This window comes from Zootoca vivipara, chromosome 7 (genome assembly GCF_965207765.1).
Source record: "Zootoca vivipara chromosome 7, rZooViv2.hap1.1, whole genome shotgun sequence".
NCBI lineage: Eukaryota > Metazoa > Chordata > Lepidosauria > Squamata > Lacertidae > Zootoca > Zootoca vivipara.
Window position 1 is genome coordinate 2,449,000 of NC_142590.1, and position 12,957 is coordinate 2,461,956.

At 42.3% G+C, this 12,957-nt stretch overlaps 1 protein-coding gene across 1 annotated transcript in view; it reads left to right on the top strand.

The window, feature by feature from the left end:
- The window catches only part of NMNAT2 (nicotinamide nucleotide adenylyltransferase 2), a 62,783-nt gene that overhangs the window by 25,784 nt on the left and 24,042 nt on the right, over positions 1–12,957 (top strand). The window contains exons 2-3 of the mRNA XM_035123017.3: positions 6,084–6,172; positions 7,608–7,675. Of these exons, the coding sequence (XP_034978908.2) occupies positions 6,084–6,172; positions 7,608–7,675 (157 nt within the window). The remainder of the gene's footprint in view (positions 1–6,083; positions 6,173–7,607; positions 7,676–12,957) is intronic.

A 12,957-nucleotide genomic window follows, 5' to 3' on the forward strand; every position in this document is an offset into this window, starting at 1 on the left:
GTTTATTTGGCAATGTCTGTTCCTTGACTTTTAACTAACTTCATTTTGCTCTTTGATTCTAAACAAATCCGAGACTGAAATGCAGCAAGGCCTTATTATCTGAAGGTGTCAAAATGCCAGAAGTGATCTATTGCTTTTGTTCCAACAATGTGAATTAATTTCCATGGCAACTGCACTGCAGTCCTATTCCTAGGTCCCGGCTTCTGTGTTGAATGTCCATCCAAAGCAAGAACTCTGTTATAAAAAGTACTTTTAAAAAGGCCGTGTTGGCAGCTTCCCAGTTGGACCTGTGCCAGCTTGGGTCGCTGTAATAGATTTTAAGATTCAGGGCCCTTACATCCCATAATCAATCTCAACAGAAATGGTGAAATTAATTTGACTTTTAAGTGACCTACTGCGCTGCATCTGGTAACTCCTGCACACAAGAGTTTTATGTTAAAAGCTAAGCTTCTGTCCCTTCACTGCTGTATTATGGGGTGGAGTGTGAGTTTCTGCCCATTAAATCCTATCCTGAAGTCATCAGCTGCAGACTCGGCATTTCTCGGCGGCCAGAGAACCTTCCGTCTGTGAAAAGGAAAACATAACTCTTGTCTGTTATTTTGTATTGCGAATGTTACAATGAATCATCTGACTTCCAAATGAACTATGCCACCTTTGCACCAGTGACAATATTTGTCTGTTTTCTACTCTGCCCACATTCCTCCCTGACCCCGTGCTCTGGGTAACAGCCCAAGGCAGCATGGGCGTACCCAGCATGGGGCAGGGAAGGGCAGCTGCCCTCCCCTAGAAGCAGGGCAGCTGGAGAGGACAGGCAGCCTGCTTGGCTGAAGCGAAACGGCAGCGGCTGCCTCCGTTGATTAAAACCTGGACCTGGACCTGGACCTGGACCTGGGCTAACTTCAGCCCACACTCCTTCAAGTCACAGCGAGCACAGCACAGAAAGTGCTGCCCCACAATGCTCCGCGGCACCTCATTTGCAAATGAAGTGCCGTGGAGCATTGTGGGGCAGCACTTTCTGTGCTGTGCTCGCTGTGACTTGAAAGAGTGTGGGCTGAAGTTAGCCCAGGTGCAGGTCCAGGTTTCCTTCAACGGAAGCAGCTTCGCTGCTGCTGCCTCGTTTTAGTCACCGCTGCCATTAAAGGCATGCAAGGCAGGAGTGCAAGCATGGGTGGCTCTGTGTGCTGCCTTGCAAACGGCCCCCTTTTCTCTGGGGGGCCTGCACGTTGACCATGCCTCCTGGGGGGATCCTGGCCATGTCATTGCCAGCTAGCCAATCGGGTGGCTGGGGGCGTGGCTGGTGTGTGCCCCCTAGCTTTGATCCTGGGTACGCCCATGCAAAGCAGGGGATAGATTTAATCCACAGTATCCTTTTTCTAGGGTACACAAAACTTAGAAGGAAGGCTGTCAAGGGGTAAGGACCAAGATGGGGAAACTGCACCTACCTGGCCTTGCTGAGGCAGCAGGAAAAAATGAAATAGATGGATGGGAGCAGCGATAATGGCAGGTGTCTCCAAGTGCAGGATTGGGATAATGCTGTGCTCCCAGACTGAGCGTCCTGTGGGTTCAATATGCATGGAAAGAACATGTTCCTCTGCCAACATTGTGTTCCTAAACTCATGTTCGCTAAGGTCAGGGCTTTTTTCAGGGGGAACTCACCAGAACTCAGTTCTGGCACCTCCCAGGTGGGTGCCCTTGCCATTCTAAGAGAAAGAGGGAGGTGTTCATGGTGAGTTCCAGCACCTCTTTTTCTAGTAAAAGGTTACAAAGATGTGGGGGCAGAGTGGGCTTATGTTGGGGGGAACTGGGAGTAGGGAGAAAGAGTGCTTAATCCTTCCTACCACCCCTTTCTCTCCCCTACAAATTATTGGTTTCTCTTCAGTCCAACTAAAACTAAAACTAAAAGTCCTCATAGTTTTTTTTGTCATGATTTCATTGTAAATTTAACTGGACAGACCCATTTTTGAATGCAATTTTGCTTAATAGACACATTCTTGAAAGCAGATCCCTCTAATTTAATGGATTTTTAAAAAATCCACCAATATATATTCTAATTCATTACTGGAAAGAGTACGTGAAGAATTGTTAAGAATTAAAAAAAATTCCTTGTTCAGGAACGATTTGCCCCTGCAAAAATCCCCTTGATTGTGGGAAGTGCCCTGTCTATGTGCACACCTCATATGCAGACAGGATTATAAGGATTATATGCAGGCACTGGCACATACTTTGGAACATACCAGGCTGCACTGAGTTTCCATTGATGAGCCTCAGGAGGACTAGATCCATCAAAGACTTCCTAGTGCACACTGATACCCTCTCCAGAAAAATTGAAACCCTTACCAATGGCCATTATAGGTGTGGCAGATGCGCGTCCTGTCCGTTTGCATTACAAACCAAGGAAATTTATAATGAGACTATTTTTAAAAAAATCTTTATTTATTAAAATTAAATTTGAATTACAAATCAATCCAATACAAATCAGTACAAATCATAAATTTCCGAAATGCAAGATATATGCGAACAAGCTAATATGGCATTGTTAATCCCACCACCTCCCCTCCACCCTTTACACCACCCTTCCCTCCACCCCTGCTAGACTTCCTTATATTTAACTGAACATATTTCATTCCTTGCATTCCGTATTCTCAATTCTTACTCTTAAATTTGAATTTTCATTTTTAACCTTCTATTTTGTAATCTACCTCACACTTCACATTTTAATCTAGACATAACAGCGTGTGTGTTTTTCTGAGCAATGTTTTACCATATAAGCATCAAAACATTTCCATTTGTTTTTCAATTTTTGGTTAGATTGGTTTCTTCTTATTGCGGTTAATTTTGCCAATAATAGGTATTCATTTACTTTACAGATCCACTCCTCTTTTGTTGGTAATTTTTCTTGTTTCCATTTTGCCGCTATCACCATTCTCGCAGCTGTACTTGCATATAAAAAGATTTTCCTTTTTTTTTCTTGTGGTATTTCCTTATCTAACAATCCCAAAAGATATGTTTCTGGGTGTTTGTTTAATGTAATTTTCAATATCATCTTTAATTCTTCATGCATCACATTCCAGAACTTCTTGACCTTCTCGCATCTCCACCATATGTGGATCAATGTTCCTATTTCCCGGTTACATCTCCAACATAGGGCCATCACCTGATCAAATAAAACATTTTTATTTAAAAAACTAGCTGGCCCTGCACGCGTTGATGTGCGTTAGTCTGTGAAATGGAGAGTAATAGCCCCCCTTCAGATCCCCCTGAGCCTCAGAGTCCCCCTGAGCCGAGGTGAGATACTGTGGAGAGGGCAGGTTTCATCCCTGTGTCTCCCTCCACCCTGTTCTGACCCATTACGTATCCCTGCCCTCTATTCGGATTTTTGTCCCCAACGCTCGGGGAGTGGCCTGGATTGTTCTGTCAAAATTTCAGGACAATCGGTCAAGCGGTTATGGAGAAAAGTGGAAAACGCAGTTTCACGATTTTTACATTTATATATATATATATATATATATATAGAAGATCTGCCCAATTTAATCAAGGGCAGTATTTTGTTGATGAAGAGTTTTTAATTAAACTGCTTTGAGGTTCACTCATTTTTTACTACCAAGCAGCATATAACTTTTATGAAAAAGATGAATAACATTGATTAACCAATTAATCAACTAACCAGTTAATCAAGTAAAGAATATTTTTGACTCCTATGAAGCTTCAGTGGAATTTGCTGCCAAGGAGTGTGGTGGAGGCTCCTTCTTTGGAGGTCTTTAAGCAGAGGCTTGACAGGCATATATCAAGAATGCTTTGATGGTGTTTCCTGCTTGGCAGGGGGTTGGACTGGATGGCCCTTGTGGTCTCTTCCAACTCTAGGATTCTATGATTCTATTATTCCCCTGGCTTTGCCCCTGCAGCTTCAATTGTTCTTCTCCTTTTGGTTTGAAAATTACCATCATATATTGGTGCTTCTTGAATTTTTGCAAAGCAAAGTATATTATGCAGTTTTGTCCCATCATAGTTGTGATGCCTGGCCTATATTTGCTACTAAGAAAACTGTGTCAGTAGGATAAGGCTTTGTGGTTTTGTTTTGTTTTAAAGTGCACAGACATTCCTTTAATGTGATAATTGAGTCAGCAGAAGAATGCAAAGGAGTGTCTGGCATGATTTTACCAGCTTTAGAAGTCCAACTGGACAATACGTCACTCAGTTGCTATTTAATTTACATATAACATACATTTAAATTAAAACTGATGTTTTAATGTATTTTTTATCTCTATTGGAAGCCCCCCAGAGTGCCCAGGGTATAAATAAATTATTATTAATATTATTATTTGCACATTTATCTTTGTTTGTAGAAATTGGGTCCTCCCTAACAAGGGGGCATGTGTTGTGGTGGGACCTGGCAACCAGACCCTGTGTTGTGGGTGGGAACGTTTGGATAGCCACAACACCCTATTGGTGGTCCCTCAATCTCGGGAGCAATTGGGCAGGAGGGACGCCAGTCAAAGCAATCAAGGGACCACTATTTAACCCGATGCATGTCTCCCTGAGCTTCCTTTTTGGGGCTCTGTGCATCGGAACACCAGCCCACCTCTCCCTATTTTAGGGCTTGCTATGCCATTGTGTGTCGCCTGTCGTTGGGACAGGGGCATGGCAGGAATTTCCCCCACTTGGCTAATTGGCTGGTGCCATTTGGATTTTTGCCTGCGGCATAGCAAATCGTCACAACTTGTAAGGTTGCGGATAGGCTCTGGTTCAGGTGATAGAGGTGGCAGGATGCCTAGCCATCCCTATGCGTTGGGTATTCCTTTAAGAAGGAATCCACGGACTCATGGTTGGTCTACCCTGTGAGGGGTTGTGCCTGGAGCCTGAGTCCAGGGGACATCTAGGTGGAGGCCTAGCAGGGCTCCTGCTTGCCACTGTCCCAGGTGTTCACCCAAGGCTGACCCATGGTTGGTGCAAGGGTGCAGGGAGCTCGTTGAACCAGAGGCTATGCAACCACTCATTTGATTGTAATCAATAAAGTTGTGGCCTAAATTCTGCCAAAAACCAAACCAAAATTTTGAATTTATTTCAGGGTGGTGGTGGTGGTTAAAAGGTCTCCACACGCAAATGCCGTGCTCCCTGAAGGTATAGGGCTAGATATAATCACAGGGTACTTGGGGATTCAGGATTGTTAGTCATACTGCAACAGAGAGAGAGAGATGGCAAAAAGGGCCACTCAAAATCTGCTATTACTTTGTGATTGGGCAACACTTAACTTGGCAAGTCTGTGTTTGAGGAAGAAGCACATAAACTGCTTTTGGGAAACCAAATAATTTTATTTTTTTTACCTTTGAAAATGTTGGGTAATGTGAAATAATAATAATTAATAATAGCGACAACAATTGCAAGTACTTGGCAATCTGTTTAAAATATTTCTATGCAATTTTACACATCTTTTACTTACCAAGCAAAACTAACTTTTATTAATTTAATCAAATTATCTTTTGAATTCCAAAGTCATGTTTCAAATTCCAAAAATGAGGAGTGCTAAAAAGTTGTAAGTTTAAAAATTCAACATGCCTGCCATTGCAATGGGCACAATGACTTTAGAGCTACCAATATTGCCTTGCTTAATTGGGGAAATTAACAATAAAACAGTGAACAAGGTGGTGATTCAATTACTACTGCAATCGATACAAGATACTGTAATATCACTAATATCTGTAAACTAATATCTGTAAATGACAGATATCTGTAAACTAATATCTGTAAATGACAAAAGTAGCTTCTTTTCAAAATAGGTTTTATCTTGCAGTTGTTTAACTGCAAACACAGTAAATAAAGAGTTTCCTTGATTTAAGTAATTTATCTTACAGAGATAAAGATGGCAGAGAGATTCCTTATTGCTGCATGCAGGTGGGTCCTAGGGAACAAGGAAGAATTCATTGATGGCTTTTGTGCAGATTTTGAGATCCATTGTTTTTTAAAAGTGTTGCAGTCCCCTGAGCACACCTATTTGGACTGGTTTGGCCTGCTTTTCATATCTGTTGAAAACAATTTAAATACTCTTTTCTCTCTCTCTCCCCCTGCCCCCTTTTCCTTTCTACTAGAAAGAGCCCGGGATTATCTGCACAAGACAGGAAGGTTCATTGTCATTGGTGGAATTGTCTCACCTGTACATGACTCCTACGGGAAGCAGGTGAGTAAACCCCTTTATTCTTTCCAATGTTTGTGATGCTGCCAACATAATATCCATTCATGAGGAATGCGAGTGGCACCCACAAGCAGTTCCTAAGGTTTCTAGCTGAATAAGTGCCACCTTTTTCCTTTTGCAACGGTGGTAAAACAGAGAGAAATTCTCAACAGTTGCAACACTTTTTGTCACAGAGATGCAGCAGTGAGATGCTGTACCTGCTGAACATCGGCCTGTCATGAGGCTGTTAAAAGTACAGATTCCCTGTGAGGTAAAATAGGGCTGTCCTTGCGCAGAAGTGATGTTGTGATAAGGCTATGAACAGAGTGGGAAAGAGCTGATCACAGCTGATACTAGAACCCTCTAGAGTGAGATGGAGTGAAGGTGGCAGCTTTATGGACCAGATAATCCTGTTATCAATTGCTCATGTACATCGTGTGCATTTTTTTGTTTTTGTTTTATGGCCATCCTTTGAAACAGAATTTGGCACACTACCATATTAGTATGCAGGATTCATACAAACACCCTGCAGTAGCCCTAGCTGAGAGAGTTTCCTATACCATAGGAAAATGTATAAGTAGTGACTCAGTAGAAGGCAACTTCATATTTTTGAAATATAGTTCATTGCTAAATTTAAATTTAGCTACAGATGGGGCTTGTCAACCTGGGAAGGTTGCCCATCTAGGAGAAGGAAAACTCTGATCCTAAACCTCTGTGCCTATACTCATTCATGAGAAAGTCTTTCAGAGTAAACCCTGAGGAAAAATCTGTACCTGCTGCCTTGAGGGACATCTTTGGGAGAAGAAAAGGTTATGGAGTAGCTCCTACACAAATCCAGAGTGGAGTCTCTTAAGATGGTTGGAGGGTGTCCTGTACCCCTCCTTCCAGCAACTCCTGCAGCCAAGCTGGTGCCAAACGCATTGCTCTGGTTTCCCTTGGACCACATCAGTGAGCCTGAGTGGGGGACGGGTCTTGTTGGCTGGGCAGCCCAGGACCTCCATACACAAAACCCAGACATGTGCCCTGGTGAGGAGGCAAAAACGCAGGAGGCAGCGGCTCTGAGTTGCCAGTCTCTACAGCCACAGCAGGTGCTGTGATTTTCTAGCAGTTTGACTTCACCCTTGGAGGTGCACTCCATTGTCTCTCAAGACAGACAGATACCACCAAATTAATACCCTACAAAAGATCCAGGAGCTGCTTGTGTGGAACAACTCTGTGAAGTACAGTAGCTCTGCCTACTGCTCAGTGAACTTAATGACTAATGGGAACTTAATGGCTAATCCAGGTCTCCCCAGTCTGACTCTTACCCATTAATGCCGCAATGACTTCCAGGCCCAAGTCTAGTGAACCACTTAAGTGAAGACATATTTAACTTTAGAAAAGCCCAGTGCTGTGGAATCTCCCTCCACTTCTTCTGCTGACAACCTTATGTTCTTCACAGGGTCTGGTCTCCAGCCGACATCGCCTGACAATGTGCCAACTAGCTGTTCAGTCCTCTGACTGGATAAGGTATGATGGGGTACCACATAAAGCATGCTATCTGCAATGTCTAAGTGGTTGGAGCACAGGAACATGTTTCCTCCATGATCTAACATCCAGGGCTTTCTGACTTGGCATTACATTTTCTCCTAATGGAAGCAGAAACAAGCAGACAGGCATGCAAGCAGCGACTTCAGATGCAACAAACGATGTGGGGTCAACTTTATTCAGAGAAGTGTACTGTGCAAGAGGCAGTTCACATGCCACCATCACCAGTTTCTGGCCTAAGCTTGTAATTCATTAGAGCATGTGAATCAGCTTTTACAGACACAATTTAAAATTATACACACAAACACACAGGAAAGACGTTTTTCAGCAATGTACTGAACAAGCTCCATTGGTGTTCAGAAGTAACTGTGAAGCTAATTGGACCCTACAGGAATTTATTTATTTTTTTTGCATATTCTTCAACCAGAAATATGAGGCAACTGCCCTGAACACAGTTATTAGGGATAAATGCTCACTGAGCTTCTGAAATACCATGTATAGGCTTGCTCTGTATACAAGGCTTGACATACCGTATATTCCGGCGTATAAGACGACCCCCAACTTTTCCAGTTAAAATATAGAGTTTGATTTATACTCACTGTATAAGACAACCCCCAACTTTTAAGAAGATTTTCCTGGGTTAAAAAGTAGTCTTATATGCAGGAATATACAGTATTAAGGGCTCATCCAGACTTCCTTTAGTGCTGTGTTTCTAGGCACAGGACCATGCTTTAAACCTGAATTTCTGTTTGTTCCAATTCAGCGTTAAAGAGCAGGTTTTCATAGGCATAGCGCCAGGGCAAAAGGTGAGGGTCGATGAGCCCTAACTTGAGGATGTAATGAAAGAGTACTGACTTCCTTAACTAGCTGAAATATTTGTCTTAGAAGAACCATCAGGTTTCATGTTACGTTTTCTCAAAAATATGTTTGATTGTACATGAGCTAAGGAAAGTGGCAATGTAAGCCTGCCTGAGTATTATGATAATTAACAGAAGCCCTTCTGCCCACCCCTTAAACTCATGCCTCAGTAGGGGCAACAGAGAGTTCATTTCCCCAGTGGTGGCAGCACCCAAGTTCTGGAACTTGCAGCCTAGAGAGGTCTGCCTCACTTCTTCCTGGGGAGGTCTTCTGCTGCAGTGTAAAGACCTTTCTTTTTAGGAATCCTTCTGTTCTTCCTGCCTTCAGAATGGATAGGTTTGATCTTGGTTGCTTTTCACTGATGTTCTTAATCTGCTGGTCTTCTCCTGTTTTATCTGCCCTTTAGTGTTTTATTGCATTTGTCATTCTTTTGTATTATTGTTGTATTTGTATATTCCTTTCTCAGCTGCTTTGAGCTCTTTAGGAAAAGGGATATAAAGGTTTTCAGTAAAATAACACCTTAAAAACAGCTAGAACCACAGTAACTCTTTAGCAGGCAGTTTTCTCATTAATAGTACATTTTGGGTACACAGAGAGTAAATCTTTGTGTTACTGTTGTTGTTGTTGTTGTTTAGTCGTTTAGTCATTTAGTTGTGTCCAACTCTTCGTGACCCCATGGACCAGAGCACGCCAGGCACTCCTGTCTTCCACTGCCTCCCGCAGTTTGGTCAGACTCATGTTCGTAGCTTCGAGGACACTGTCCAGCCATCTCATCCTCGGTCGTCCCCTTCTCCTTGTGCCCTCAATCTTTCCCAACATCAGGGTCTTTTCCAGGGAGTCTTCTCTTCTTATGAGGTGGCCAAAGTACTGGAGCCTCAGCTTCACAATCTGTCCTTCCAGTGAGCACTCAGGGCTGATTTCCTTCAGAATGGATAGGTTTGATCTTCTTGCAGTCCATGGGACTCTCAAGACTCTCCTCCAGCACCATGTGTTACAGATGATCTCAATTCATCATTCTGCAAGCATTTTCTGGCAGGCAAATCAAAAACTTTTGGCTTTAGGTTAGACTTGGAATGGCCAGAGCAAGAGATCACAGATCTATAAGGATCAAATAGAATATTATACATTCAGATCCATGTTCCTACATCAAGGCCAAGATTGGCCAGCAAGGGAGACAAAGCACCTGTAGCTGTTGGAAAACACTTATTAGCTAGTATGGAAAACAAAATTGCCACTCATTTTTTCTTGCTTAAAAACACACACACAAAAGTAAAAATTAACATAAAAGTTAAAATAATAACAGAAGGAAAAAACAAAAAGATATATACAAATTCCCCCTGTGGCTTCCCTCCCCCAGAGCTCAATATTCTTTATTTTTACAGTCTTTTTAATATTGCATCTTTCATATCTTATCCCTGGTATTCCTAATATATTAAGTCTATCTATTTCAGCTTTACATACTTAATTTATGCATATTAGCATGTTATCTTTAGACCAGAGTTTTTTCACATAGTCTTCAAACATTGCCAATTCACTCCTTAGTTTCTGATTTGTCTGGTGTCTTATGGCAGCTGTTAACTTTGCCAGTTCTATGTAATCACATAATTTATTTAACCAATCTTCTTTTGTGGGGATATTTTCTAATTTTTTGCCAGTACAGTGGAACCTGAGTTTAAGGCAGATGGTCTGCAACATGTGTGTAGATTTGTGGTTGAAGGGAGATAGCACATCCATTGTATTTAATTTTATGTTGATATTTTAATTGTATTTTTAGTGTTTTTATTTATTTTATTTTATTCTATTCTATTCTAAATTCTATAGAATTCAAGTTGTGATGCAATAAAATACAATATATCAGGGGTGGCCAACTCCCAAGAGACTGCAATCTACTCACAGAGTTAAAAACTGGCAGTTATCTACACCCTTTTTTGGGGTTCAGGTCAAAGTTGTTGAGCTTTTTTTAGGAAGGAGGTAAAATGTTGAGCTTTTTAAAGGGGAGCCACAATTGTTCAGCTTCTTTGGGGGGTGCCAATGATCTACCAGTGATCTACCACAGACATCCAGTGATCTACCAGTAGATCACAATCTACCTGTTGGACATTCCTGCAATATATAAAAAGAGGGCGGAAATATAATTAAGAATCATACAACATCTGGCACAGCACACTACAATTGCACAGCAGGCAGAAAAACCATTAAGTGGTCCATCGAAGCCCCCAAAGATTCTCATGTGGTTTGTGGTGAAATGCTTTTGGGAACTGCTCACCTCTAAGCTCTCCAGGAACTGGAGCAGCCCACCTAGTAAAGGTCAATTCAAATTAAGAATGCTAAATGTTGAGCCACTAGCTCCATGGTGGGCAACCTATGGCCTTGCAAATGCTGCTGGATTCAAACTCCCAGAAGCTCTGGCCAGCAGTCTTGCAACTTCCAGGCAGGCTTTTCATCCCTGCACTAAGGACCAAATTTCTAATTTACATGCCTCTCCCTGAGGTAGTCCAGCTCCTTCAGGAGCATTCACAGATTACTAAGCCCTTTCTTTATATTTCACTGTTCTTTAATTTTACATTGTTAAGAAAATCTAGTGCTGCAGTTCCCAACCCAGTGTTCCTCACTAGCCACGCACCACCAGGACCTGCTCGGTGCTTTGCATCCCCATCCCGTGTTGCAGTTGTTGGTAGGTAGCAAAACTAGGATATCTATTGAGTCCTTGGCAGTCTGTGATCTATGACTGGTCAGCAGCAGAGTTTGGCTTGTTTAGTTGCAATTTCTGCAAACCTAACCCAGTTGCTTTATTATCCAGTAATGAAAGTGCCCCAGTACCTCACCTGGGGTGAGTTAACTTGAGCTAACCTCTTTTCCATCCCTTCTGTTACCTTGAGATAGCCTATTCTGCATGAATGAGCCGTTACAGTATTATTGCTGAGAGTGTCTTAATTAGCAAGTTCACAACTCTGAAAACCTCAGGTGAAGAGTATAAGAAAAGAAAGTTCAGCTGCTAAGAAAATGTTTGAGAAACAGCCCAATTTAGTAGCTCATTAAGTTTTCAATTAAGACCTTTATGCTGCTGGCTCAGCCTATGAGATTTTGATGCTTCCTTCCTTCCTTTCCAATCTGAGTTGGATGTAGAGGAGCTTAGGAATTTTGGCATTCTTTTGCAATGCGCTCCCACATCCTGAAAAAGCCCAGGCCCTGAGATATGTAAGCGAGGAGACCTGCTGGGTTTCAGGTAGAGTGGGGTTGGAACTGGCGTTTTGCCACTTTAGGGGGCTGCTGCAACTGCCTTTTAGGGTCAAGCTAGATGAGATGCTTGTGCCCATATGTTTTCCACTGTGGGACAAACAGCAGGTTTGGCGGTAGAATGGAGTTTCACGGAGATGATATAGGAGGAAAGGGTTAAACTCTCCTCCTGTAATGCTGCTTCTTCGTTCCAATTTCTCTCCTGCTTTAAACCAGGGGTTAAAATAAATAAATATTTGGTATCAGGAAGGGAGGGTATAAGAGAGGAAGGCTGTTGTTGGAGGAAAAAGAAAATGTAAAATGAACAGGTTGGAAGAATGAAAGAAATACGCGATTTGGAGGAGAATAGGATATGAGCTACCATAATTGTGAAAGGAGGGGGAGAAGCAATTACAGGAGTTGATTAAATATACTTTGAGAGGCATAGGGAAATATAAAATAAAAGGCCAAGGCAGGGGTGGCTAACTTGTGACCCTCCTGGTGCCACTGAACTACAGCTCTCATCATCCCTGACCATTGCTTTCTTTTGTTTTTACCACCCTGAACCATTTAGGGACATCCACATCCATACTTGGCCAACCCACTGTTTGCTCCTAATTCCAGGTCTTTTAAGAAGAAGTTAAGCAGCACATGTCTCAATGCTTCTCCTTGGGGGAACCCCCTTCTTACACCCCTCCAATGGGAGAACTGACCATTCTCCTCTTCTCACCTCCTTGCTTTAGCCAGCTACTGAACCATAAGAGGATTTGTCTGTCCACTTATCCCATGGCTGCTATGCCTAGCCTTTGGTGTGGAACTTTATGGAAAGATTTTGGAAAGATGTCAGTGTAGTACCATATAAAAAGAGGATGCAAAATAGGATATTGACATTTTGGTTTCCATCTAAGATAGCGGGCATCATGAATTCTGTAAGTGAGTCTTGATTGCATGAAGTCATTTGGCATTGTTGGTGCAAGTGAATTTCACTGGGTGATCCTGGGTCCTTATCAGAGAGAAATCCAAATCATCATCTCTCTTAAATCATTCAGTTGCATAAACTTTTGCCATGTCCCCACTTTGCAGTTTTCCCAACCCAGACTATAAATCCCCACCTGTTTTAGCCTTTTCTTCTGTGGAAAATACCCCAGTGCCATCCCTTCTGTTACCTTTTACAGCTGCAACCCAACATG